The sequence below is a fragment of the Panthera tigris genome, chromosome D3, assembly GCF_018350195.1.
Source record: "Panthera tigris isolate Pti1 chromosome D3, P.tigris_Pti1_mat1.1, whole genome shotgun sequence".
NCBI lineage: Eukaryota > Metazoa > Chordata > Mammalia > Carnivora > Felidae > Panthera > Panthera tigris.
The window spans coordinates 44,343,908-44,356,572 of NC_056671.1; the positions used below are offsets into that span (position 1 = coordinate 44,343,908).

A 12,665-nucleotide genomic window follows, 5' to 3' on the forward strand; every position below is an offset into this window, starting at 1 on the left:
TTATAACACCATCAATTCTTGGTGACTATGAATAAAGCTACTATAAACATATAAACAGATAAAGCAATTTCAGGTTTTGGTATGAACATGTTTTTATTTCTTTTGGGAAAATTATCTAGCAGTGGTAAACAAATATCCATGAGTCCCCACTGATACCGGTAAGTGAATTAAGAAATGGCATTGGAGGAAAAAGAAGCAACAGCTCTTCTTTTCTGAAGAATTCCAAATTTAAACATAGAAGGAATATGGGGAATAGAAAATCACCATCAGAACACCACTTTGGGGGCACCTGGGTGGCTCAGTCAGTTGAGCATCCGACTTCAGCTCAGGTCATGATCTCAAGGTTTGAAAGTTCAAGCCTCATGTCAGGCTCTTTGCTGTCAGCACAGAGCCTGCTTCAGATCCTCTGTCCCTCTCTCTCTGTCCCTCCCCTGCTTGCACGGTCTCAAAAACAAATAATTTACTTAAAAAAAAAAAAAAAAGAACACCACAGTAATTGCTGCAGGCAAGATCCACCAAAGAATGGGCAGAGAAGTTAAAACAGAAACATGATATTTGTATAGCCTCAAAGTATCTCCCCAGCAGCATCACCACCCTAGCCAAGGAATCAAGTTAACGTGACCATTCAGATCAATATGGACTTTTTTTCTACACTGAACCCAATGTGTTGGTGGGACTCGAATTTGTGACCTCGAGATCAAGAATCACGCCCCACCAATGTGTTTTTGATAGAGAAAGCTACATTAGTACTAACATGTCATTAGGTTTGATTTGGTTTATAATAATACACACCTTTTCATAGCCACTTCTTACATTTCTATAGCTCTTAATAGCTCACAAAACACTTTCACATACATATTATCTCTTTAATCCTCATACTAACTCTGAACATTGACATCACCTTCTGCATTTTATAGATGAAGAAACTAAAGCCTAAAAAGGATAAATTATTTGCTTCAGGTCAAATGGTGAATTAGTAGGAGAGCCAAGAATCCAGCACAAATGCTCTGAATTCAAGTCCAAATATCTTTTCCAAGAAATGATTTTAAAATACTAGGGACTGGGTGCTTAACTGGCCTGAGTGGCTCAGCCAGTTAAGCATCTGACTCTTGACTTCAGCTCAGGTCATGATCTCACAGTTCGTGGGATTGAGCCCCTCAGCAGGCTCCACCCTGAAAACATAGAGCCTGCTTGGGATTCTCTTTCTCCCTCTCTTTCTGCCCCTCCCACACTCGAGACCATGAGCATGCTCAAGTGCTCTCTTTCTCTCTCTCAAAATAAATAAATAAACATTTTAAAAAATACTAGGAACCATAATTAATGATTATAAATGGATTTAAGTAAATACAGAGTATAACAGGCATTTAAAAATTTTATATATATTCAAGAATATACATCATGAAAATATATATAATATGTACAATAATAGATATGTTATATCTACATCATGGGTTTTTTTTTTTTTAAGTTTATGTATTTATTTTGAAAAAGAGAGAGCACTAGCAGGGGAGGGGCAGAGTGGAGAGACTTAATCCCAAGTAGGCTCCATGCCATCAGTGCAAAGCCCAAGTTGGGGCTCAAATTTACAAACTGTGTGTTCATGACCTGAGTCGGGATCAAAGGTTAGATGCTTAACTGACTGAGCCACCCAGGCACCCCTCTACCTCCTGTTTCTCAAAGTGTCCCTTTAACTCTGGTAAAGTGTCTCTTTTAACCTAGAGGTTTCAGAGGCCAAACTGAATTACTACTGTATAGCATTAGGAGAAATAAACTATAATCAGAGTATGGGAGTTAAGTACTTTGCATGCTTCATTTTGAGTTTGGAAAAAAAAGAGAAAATTTTCTAAAATGCTTATGTGTGCTCATAGGCAAAGTAAAGCAGATGATATGGGTATTTGAAATTTACAGGCACAGGGACCCGTCTGCTCAGTCATAAGAGTGTGTGACTCTTGATTTCAGGGTCATGAGTTCAAGCCCCATGTTGGGTGTAGAGAATACTTAAAAACAAGTAAATGAAGGGGCGCCTGGGTGACTCAGTTGGTTGAGTGTCCAACTCTTGGTTTTGGCTCAGGTCATGATCTTATAGTTTGTGGGGTTGGGCTCTGTGCTGCTGGTGCGGGGCCTGCTTGGGATTCTGTTTCTCTCTCTCTCTCTCTCTCTCTCTCTCTCTGCCCCTTCCCCACTCATGTTCTTTCTCTCTTAAAATAAACTTAAAAAAAATAATAAGTAGGGGCACCTGGGTGGCTCAGTTGTTAGGTGTCCACCTCGGCTCAGGTCGTGATCTCAGGGTTTGTGAGTTTGAACCCTGAATCAGGCTTTCTGCTGTCAGCACAGAGCCTGTTCCAGATCCTATGTCCCCCTCTGTTTCTGCCCCTCCTCTGCTCATACTCTCTCTCTCTCTCTCTCTCAAAAATAAACATTAAAAAAATACATAAACTTAAAAAAAAGACCCAGCTATAAAATTTATAGGCACCAATTAATAGGTTGACAGTTTAAAGCAGAATAATGTTCTTCTGTGATCATTCTTATCTGTAAATATACTGCTAGCCTATCTATTAATATCCAGCTGATATTGAGTCCATAGTAATATGATCACCAATAAAACCTGAAGTATGAATAAGATAGATACTACTATTGTACTGTTTATAAAATTTGGGTACAAGTATCTAACTCATTGTGGGGAAGAAGAAGATAGCCCTTTCTAGAAAGTGCAAATGCACAAATGTCCAGTAATAAATTAATACTGAGTCATGGTCTTAACTGAAAGTGAAATGTTTGTTACTTGATCCAAGTAATTATCTTTATTTATTTATTTAAAAATTTTTAACGTTTATTTTATTTTTGAGAGAGAGACACAGAGGAAGAGAGAGCGCAAGTAGGGGATGGGCAGAGAGAGACGGAGACACAATCTGAAGGAGGCTCCAGGTTCTGAGCTGTCAGCACAAAGCCCATCCTGGGACTCTAACTCCCAAACCATGAAATCATGACCTGAGCTGAAGTTGGGATGCTCAACTGACTGAGCCACTCAGGGACCCCAAAAATTTCCTTTATTTAAAAGAGATATCCAGAGAGGTAATTATTCTTGTCAAATTCTTGCCTTTCACTATTTTCAAAATAATCCCCACATTTAGGTGGTTGAAGGATAGAGCCAGAAAAAGTATCTCGTAGTTATAGTATTGAAGGTAGAGATAAATAGCACAATTGAATAATTCACAGGTTTAAAATGCATATAATGAAAGCATAAAACATCATTTTTATCATCATAAAGCCCATGAATATATAAACATCAGTCTCTTTGTTTAGAGATAAAATTTAAAAGCAAAACAATAAAATCAGTTATATACAATGATTCTTACTGCATTGGGTATCATTGCTAGTGTCAATTTTGTATTGTAGGAGAAGGAACAGCAGTTTCTAGTCTGTCTTAACTTGTTTTCAGAAAAGGTTAGGTCCAAAATATTGTCTTTTAAGTGAGAACTGGAGTTAAAATAGCCAATTTCCTAAGTATTCTTTATCACCTGACCTTGCAGATTGTCCTCATTGATTCCAAATTAAGTTCTAAAAAGTTATGTGCTTATCTTGTGACCAGCGCTTTGTTAGGTTCAGAGCAACTGTGAAATTTTAAAAATTACCATTTTGACTGTAATGTCAGTAGGGGACAAGCTGCTTTAACAGATGTTCTAATGTGGAGAGTGGTTGCAATAGTCTCTCCTCTCCCTACTTTTGATTTGTCTGTAAAATCTACTATTCCATCAGTCAGGGTCTGGTTCAAGTATTATTAAGTATTATTAATAATAAACCTAATAGGGCACTTGGGTGGCTCAGTCAGTTAAGCGTCCGACATCAACTCAGGTCATGATCTCATGGTTCGTGGATTCAAACCCCGCATCAGGCTCTGTGCTGACAGTTCAGAGCCTGAATCCTGCTTTGGATTCTGTGTCTCCCTCTCTCTCTCTGTCCTTCCCCCACTAGTGCTCAGTCTCTCTCTCTCTCGAAAATGAATAAACATTAAAAAAAAAAAACCTAATAATGGGGTACCTGGGTGGCTCAGTAGGTTGGCATCTGACTCTTAATTATGGCACAGGTCATGATCTCATGGTTTCGAGCCCCGTGTAGGGCTCTGTGTTGACAGCAGGGAACCTGCTTGGGATCCTCTCTGTCCCTCTCTCTACCCCTTCCCTGCTCATTTTCTCCCTTTCTCTCTCTCTCTCTCTCTCTCTCTCTCTCTCTCTCTCACAAATAAATTTAAAAAAGAAAAATAAACCTAATATGAGGCAGTCACTGTGTTGCCCCAGGGGATAAAATGGAGAGTAAAGAAGATATGTTTCCTGTCTTCACTGTATTTACAGATTGCTAGGGGAAAGCCAATAAGTAAAGAAGCTGTTAAAACTAAGTGTGACAACATCCATATACACTAGTGACTTCTTTCTTTAACTTTTAGTAACTCCTAGAATTCCAGTCTTTTCCAAACTATAGGTTACAACCCATTAGTGGGTCTTAAAAGTGCATTTTTAGAGTAATTTTTAAAAAGTAATAAAAAAAATGTATGCACAAAAGTAGAGAGAATAATATAGTAAACCCAGTACACTTATCCCCCAGATTTAAGAATTAATAAGATTTTCATTTTCTTACTTTCATTTTAAAAAAGAAAACGGGAGGGGTACCTGAGTGGCTCAGTCGGTAGAGCGTGTGACTCACATCTCAGGGTCATGAGTTCAAGCCCCATGTTGGGCATGAAGCCTACTTGGAAAAAAAAATGAAAATGGGGTAGTTAAAAGGATGAGATAGACCAGACTAGAACTGGATAGGCTACAATATATGAGTGTATCACACTATGAATATTGTACATAGTAAGAGAAACTATTGTTCCATAAAATTGTGTGTGTATTTACTGAATTTAAGATATAAAAAAATGGGGGCACCGGGGTGGCTCACTTGGTTAAGCGTCCAACTCTTGATTTTGGCTCAGGTCATGATTTCATGGTTTGTGGGTTTGAGCCCCACATTGGGCTCTGTGCTGACAGCACAGAGCCTGCTTGGGATTCTCTGTCTCCCTCTCTCTCTGCTCCTCCACCCCCCTCCCCCCAAATAAATAAACATTAAAAAAAAAGTTCTTATAAAAAAGATATAAAAAATGAATGGGATTCTGTGAAAAAGAAAAAAAGGAAAGGAAAATGACGTATCCATTTGTATTCCTATTGTGAGTACAGTGCTGTGTAAGAAGGCTCTGGATAAATGTTTGGTAATGACAACAAGCAACAGAAACATGAGGAGCTAGCTAGACGAAAATTACATATGTATGAAGTTAACTGTTTGTTTTTTTTTTCATAAAGTTAACTTTTTAAAACAGGGAGCTGGCTTATAAGGTAGTATTTTCATTCTTATACACTATTACTCAACTAATGTTGACTAAGAACTTACTCTGTTTCAGGCAATATGCTAAGTGGTTGGGATGCAGAAACAAATACAGCACAGCACTTCTTTCTCAGAAAGAAGTCGTTTGGAGAGTTGTTTGCTGTTGTTTGGAGAGATAGCTGGAGAGAATAGTCTATCCTCCACGTAAAAGAATCAACACTTGAAAATGCTCATCTCATTATAACTAACACACACATACAGGTCTGTATAGCTGTGTTTAATTTTTGTTTTATACTAATGAGATCATACCATACATATGAAGCAACAAATTGTTTTTCATTAGATAATGTATCAGAAATATCTTTATAAATAAGTACATATAGGGGCACCTGGGTGGCTCAGTCAGTTGAGCATCTGACTTCGGCTTAGGTCAAGATCTCACAGCTTGTGAGTTCGAGCCCCACATTGGACTCTGTGCTGACGGCTCAGAGCCTGGAGCCTGCCTCGGATTCTGTGTCTCCCTCTCTCTCTGCCCCTCCCCTGCTCACGCTGTCTCTCTCTACTTCAAAAATAAATAAACATTAAAAAAAATAAAAAAAAAAAAGTGCATATAGTGCTATCTCCTTCTTTTCCATGGTTATGTAAGGGTGAATGTCATAATTTACTCATTTCCCACTAAATAGGTTGTTATTCTAAGTGTGTAGGCTGCAATGAACCTGTATCTTTACATACCCTTGCTGGCTTTTCTATAGGATAGATTCTTCAAATTGGGATTTCTAGATGTTTGCTTGTCTTTTAATGCTGTCAAAATGTTTTGCCTTCCAAGAAGTTGCTTATTTACATACTTGTCAACTATTTGAATAAGTATTTCCCCATACTATTACCAACACTATATATTATTAATCCTGTATGTTATTAAATTTGTAATCTCAAGGTCATGAATCTCTTTGTTTTTAAATTTTGCATTTCCTAAACTATTAGTGGGATTGTCCACCTTTTTAAAAATAAATTTATTGGCTATTATTCTGTGAGTGTCCTTTGTATATCCTTTGCCCATTTTTCTATCACGTGTTTCATTACCAATTTTTAAGAGTTCCTTAGCTTTTTGTGATACTAACCTAGTGTGTATTGCAAGTGTTTTTCTCTGTCATTTGTATTCTAATTTTGTTCATGGTGGTTTATGTAGAACTGAAGTTTTCCTTTTCTTTTTTTAAAATGCTTATTTATTTTGAGATAGAGAGTGAGTAGGGGAAGGGGAGAGAGAGAGAGAGAGAGAGAGAGAGAGAGAGAGAGAGAGAGAGAAAATCCCAAGCAGGTTCTGTGCTGTCGGCACAAGGCCTGACGTGGGGCTTGATCCCACAACCCTGGGATCATGACCTGAGGTGAAATCAAGAGTCAGATGCTCAACTGACTGAGCCACCCGGGCTCCCCATAGAACTGAAGTTTTCATGTTTCATGTAATCATATCTGTCACTTCTTTTCATGTGGGTTCTGATTTTTATATTTTGCTTCAGAAGGACCTCTCCACTCTAAAATAATAAAAATAGGGGCACCTGAGTGGTCCAGTCAGGTTAAGCCACTGACTCTTGATTTTGGCTCAGGTCATGATTTCATGGTTTGTGAGACTGAGCCCTTTGCAGTCAGCACAGAGCCTGCTTGGGATTCTCTCTCCCTCTCTCTCTGCCCCTCCCACACTCACATGTGCTCTCTCTCTCTCTTGAAATAAATAAATTAAAAATAAAATAAAATAGGGGCGCCTCGGTGGCTTGGTCGGTTGGGCGGCCGACTTCGGCTCAGGTCATGATCTCACGGTCCGTGAGTTCGAGCCCCGCGTCGGGCTCTGGGCTGACCGCTCAGAGCCTGGAGCCTGTTTCAGATTCTGTGCCTCCCTCTTTCTATGACCCTCCCCTGTTCATGCTCTGTCTCTCTCTGTCTCAAAGATAAATAAACGTAAAAAAAAAAAAAAAAAAAAAAAATTAAAAAAAAAAAAAATAAAATAAAATAATAAAAATAACCTCCCATGTTTTCATCTAATACTTTTATGGAATTAAAAAATGTTTAACTCTTTAATCTAGCTGGAATTAATTTTTGTATGTAGAGGGAGGTAAGGAGGTACCTCCCCAATTCTAGCACTGGCCAATGGGTAGACAATTTTCTTGATATAATTTGTTTAAAATTTAGAAGAAAGCTCTGAAAGGCAGGATCAGTTCCACATGAACCATACAGACTGAAAGAAATTATTACTATTGAATCAGAATATATGTTGTACAGACAAACAAAGCTCTGGTATTATCAGTGCTATCATCCTAGACGCAGTTATAAGGGAGTCTACAAGTACATTATCAGGAACTCTCCAAAAAGTGGCATTTCTAGGAAACAACTTTGTGTTAGTATACTTGTTTGTACATGGTTCATTTAATGTGATACTTGGGCAAATAGGTGGAAATAGTAAAAAACAAAAACAAAAACAAAAAACAAAACCCAAAAAACCAGAAAAGATATTGAATGGTATGGAGGCTATCACTCCGGGCTGGCTAGCCCAACAATCATTTCTAATCCCCTCTCCCTTGCTTGCCTACACTGCAAATGGAAAAGTTGACATACTTGATTTCCCACCTTCCTTCTCAACCAGGATGGCCATGTGACACAGTTCCAGCCAATGGTTATAAGTGCAAGTCTTATGTCTGGCCCCATCCTTCCCACTTTTCCTTCTCTGAACACACAAACCTGATGGCTGAACTGCAGCAGACATCCTGTGTTCTGGAGAAACTGGCCCCTCTGCTAAGGATGGAGAGGAGGCAGAAAAAGCCTGAGTCCTTGATGACACCAGTAACACACCAGCCCTGGTCTACCTGAAGACGTTTAATTATGCAAGATAGTTAAATATCATAATTCCTAAGTCACTGTTAGACAAGTTTCCCGAAGCTAAAAGTATTTTTAATTAGTACAAATGATGTGAACCCCATATTCTGGGAACAGTGAAACAAAACAGTTTTAATATTTCTTACTAATGCATTCATGAAATTATCATAAATTAATTTCTAGGGATTATTTTTTTATAAAGACTTACAAAGAAACAATTTAAAATGATAGAATTTATTTTAATATATTGATATATATGTATGCACATATACTATTTTAAAAATAAGCATGTAAAGTATAATTGTTATAAAACATAAGTCAGCCTTAATTTAATATTATCAGAGTAAAAGAGCATGTATAGAAGTCAATATAACATTTTTGCATCTGCCTTTCAAAGTTAGAATACACAAAAGATTTAGCACATTGTATTTTATCTTATTTCAGTTTTCACATTATCATCATTGGGTATAAATACCCTTAGGAATGTGCCAACTTATAACTTACATTCAAATAACCCAAATCTCTTAACAGTTATTAAAGTACCATTAAATCACCTAAAATGAGTCATCTAAAAAAATACTGGCCTAAATTAAAACCCTGAGGAATTAAAATCTTTTTACACAATAGTTTTGGTTAAGTGCGATTCCATGTTTGACTACTTTATTTAAGGTCATACTTGGTAAGGCATAGTAAAAATAAAATCTACATAAGTTACAGTCTAAATCTATATTTCATTTCTTTCTACAAAGTTGTTTTGTTTCCCCAAAAAAGTTTTTGCAAGTCATTCTGGACCTCTTCACTACCTGCTGGCATATCTGCTTTATATACAGTAGTTAAGATTTGTGCACTAAGCTGAGCTGCCTTTACATGGTAGTTCAGACAAAATGCACCTAAACAACTACATGCTAGAGAGTTCATGTCCATGCTCCACCATGGCCTGAACAAACTGCTTGAAGACTCGATCCATGTAAGTGGACTGCCTTGGCCAGATTCCCTCCAGAAAACCAATATGGCCTCCATAAGAAGTAAGGACCAAAGCAACATTAGGGTTTTGCTTGGCAGTTTCAATTGGAATAGCTTGGGGAAAAAAAAAAGATAAGGGAAGGGGGGAGGTAAGAGAAGGAAAGGAGAAAGGAAAATATATAATTATTACTGGTTCCTGTTAGGAATAGTGCATGCTTTTATCATTTCTAATCATTATAAACTGAAACACCATTACATAAATAAATATTTGTAATTAGTACAGCTAATGGAATAAGTCTACTTTATATCAACCATCTACATTCTTTTTCTTTTTTAATTTTCTAAACATTTATTTATTTTTGAGGGGGGGAGGGGCAGAGAGAGAGGGAGACACCGAATCTGAAGCAGGCTCCAGGGCTTCAAGCTATCAGCACAGAGCCTGACACAGGGCTTGAACTCATGAACCATGAGATCATGACCTGAGCCAAAGTCTTAACTGACTGAGCCACCCAGGCTCCCCACAGCCATATGCATTCTTATAACAGATCATGTTTACAGTTACGTACTGAACCATCATTTTTGGAAGAATCAATCCAAGTGTTTAATCATAACATAAAAGTATAAAAAGGCCTAGTCTTGTTTTGAGAAATTAAAGTAAGGTAATGCAAGGAATGGTGAATACTTACATTATGCTATAAGATTCCCACTTAGGTATTACACCAGGAAAAACAAAAAAGCAACAACAATCTTCTCACCTTTGTAAGAGTTATAAATTCATTATGTATGACTTTGGTTAATTTTACATGAAGTTAGATTCCTGAGGGGCCAATACAATTGTTGGCAATATTAAGGACTCAAAATCAAACAACGATTTATGTAGTAAAAATATATACAGATAGCAAAAAAGAGTGGAATAAAATATTCCCAAGTGATAACAGTGTTTATATTTGGGTGGTTAAACGTTGGTGATTTTTCTTTTTCTTCCTTGTCTGAGTTTCTATTCATAGTAAGGAGAAAGAAAAATTTTATTTTGAAAATATAGTTGCAATATTTAAATAATTCACTCGCAATGACAATCTTTTCATATACTCTACAAAATCTATTAAAGGATGTGAATTAAAGTTGTTTTATTCTTATTTCTTTCTCCCACACTTGGAGTTCAGTAAACTGTTTTGATTTAAGATCTATAGTGAATCACTACCTGGCATAAGAAGTGTTTTAATTTCAGATACTGCTAAATCTTATCTCCTTAATTAAGGTAACGTGGTTGTTGCAGTATTTAGACCTTCATATCTTGGGTAGAGTCTTAAAGGTAAATTAGCTAATTAAAGGTAAGATCTCCCTACCCCCATACCCTTCTAATGAAGGAAAGGAAGCTGACACACTCTAGGAGAACTGAGACCCTTCCAAGGGTCTTGCTGCTGTGCCCAAACTGCCTGTTCAGATGATGCTCTGTTTGACCTTCACAACACTCCCTGAAGAATAAACTTAGAGACTCTAAATCAAGGCCTGGCAAGCCAAGCCCTTGCCCAAAGGGGTTCCGAACTCTTATCCTTAGCCGGCCCCACCTAAAGAAGAGTACTTCCTATCTTGGGATAAGGTGTGTGAGCTTAAGGGGAGGGGCAGGTGAAATGACATACTATTTTTGTTTTTCCTTTTTCACCTCACATTAAAGGCTTCAATTTAGAATGCTTCATTTGCCTCTGATGAAATTATTATGAGCTCCAATTTCACACTCTGGATACACTCAGGAATTTATAACACCGATAGTTACAGACATACCAGAAGAACAAAAGGCTGTGCCACGTTTGAGTCATGTGAAAGATGCTGGCTGCCTGCGCTCTCAGAATGCAGACAACTGTCTCCTATTTCAATGTGGCAAGACTATCTTAAGGGCTTGGGAAAGAATAGGAAATGATGAGTTTAAATTTCAATCAAATGGGGCAGGTTAAAATGCTGGGAAGTTTTTGTTGGTAAAAGAAGGGTCTGTGAAATATTAAAAAAGAAGGAGAAATAGTAGACTTTCTTAATCCAATGAATATAGGCTAAATAACCACCATGCAATTCAACTAATACTAAAGTTCACTGTTTCATTTCTTGGTATGTGGTGAAAGGCCAAAAAGTTCCAGCCATCTAAAATTACTTGTGATTAATCATAAATCACATATAAAAATGACATCTCCTGCAGAGATGATAGGTGATTTTTATTTTTATACACTTTGGGGATTTTCTGAAATTTTGACACTACACATGTGCTGTGTTTGTAATCAGATTAATTTTTTTTTTTTTAATGAAGTACTTGGGAATATGTTTTTAAAGTGTTTAGGGGAGAAATGAGAACAAAAATGTATAAAAAGCTTTGTGAAATTTCATTAGAAAAAAATTAGAGATTGAGTCTACTGATCCTTATGATGACTTCTAATCATCTTGTATTGCTTCAGTATACCAGCCCATGCATATATATCTTTGCTACCAAATGCATATTTCTTTTTAATTTTTTTAATGTTTTATTTATTTTTGAGACAGAGACAGAGCATGAACAGGGGAGGCGCAGAGAGAGGGAGACACAGAATCCAAAGCAGGCTCCAGGCTCTGAGCTGTCAGCACAGAGCCTGATGCGGGGCTCGAACTCACAAACTGTGAGATCATGACCTGAGCCGAAGTTGGACACTTAACTGACTGAGCCACCCAGGCGCCCCCCAAATTCCATATTTCTTAAATTAAGAGGGCAAGAAAGTTGATTTGGGCATAATTTTTTTTATACGGTATCCAGGGGGAAAACAAAGACTGTTTCTTTTCAGATGGGACCGAATGTGCTACACTCATTGAGATATTCAAGGACGTCATGTTTATAAGGTCTCAAGTTTTCTTCCAGGTTAAAAGGGGGAAAAAATGTCAGTCTTCTGCTTAAGAAGCTCAGGAAGAAAAGCCAAGTGATGACAATAGACTTGTAAGGCAAAGAGTTCGAGCCCCACGTCAGGCTCTGTGCTGACAGCTCAGAGCCTGGAGCCTGCTTCGGATTCTGTGTCTCTCCCTCTCTGCCCTGCCCCTGCTCATGCTCTGTCTCTGTCTCTCAATAATAAATACATGTTAAAAAAAAAAATTACAGAAGAACAAGTTATAAAAAATGAGAACAAGCAAAATATTTCAGTCATAATTGATTCTAAACCTCTCACAATTAACTAGATAAGCATCTGTGAAACTTTTTAAAGTGATCTCAGAAATTTAGATATAAATTATGAGTATTTAGTAATTTTTTTCTATTCCAGTGGAAAACATTTTATATGTCTGATATTTTACTTCTCATTACTGTATTTTCTTAAAGAGAACAGTGTTTTAAAACTGTTAATTCAGGGGTGCCTGGGTGGCTAAGTCAGCTGAGCATCCAGTTTCGGCTCAGGTCATGATCTTATGGTTCACAGGTTTGAGCTCCGCATCAGACTCGATGCTGTCAGCACAGAGCCTCCTTCGGATCCTCAGTCCTC

General features: G+C 37.5%; 1 protein-coding gene across 3 annotated transcripts in view; it reads right to left on the minus strand.

Moving 5' to 3' along the window:
* The window catches only part of ABHD3 (abhydrolase domain containing 3, phospholipase), a 60,772-nt gene that overhangs the window by 13,978 nt on the left and 34,129 nt on the right, over positions 1-12,665 (minus strand). The window contains exon 9 of one of the 3 annotated variants that reach the window (XM_042962122.1): positions 8,485-9,294. The exons of the other annotated variants lie outside the window; for them this stretch is intronic. Coding sequence (XP_042818056.1) covers positions 9,116-9,294 — 179 coding nt within the window. The 3' untranslated portion in view covers positions 8,485-9,115. Of the gene's footprint in view, positions 1-8,484; positions 9,295-12,665 lie in introns of those variants that run through there. 3 annotated transcript variants of the gene reach the window in all.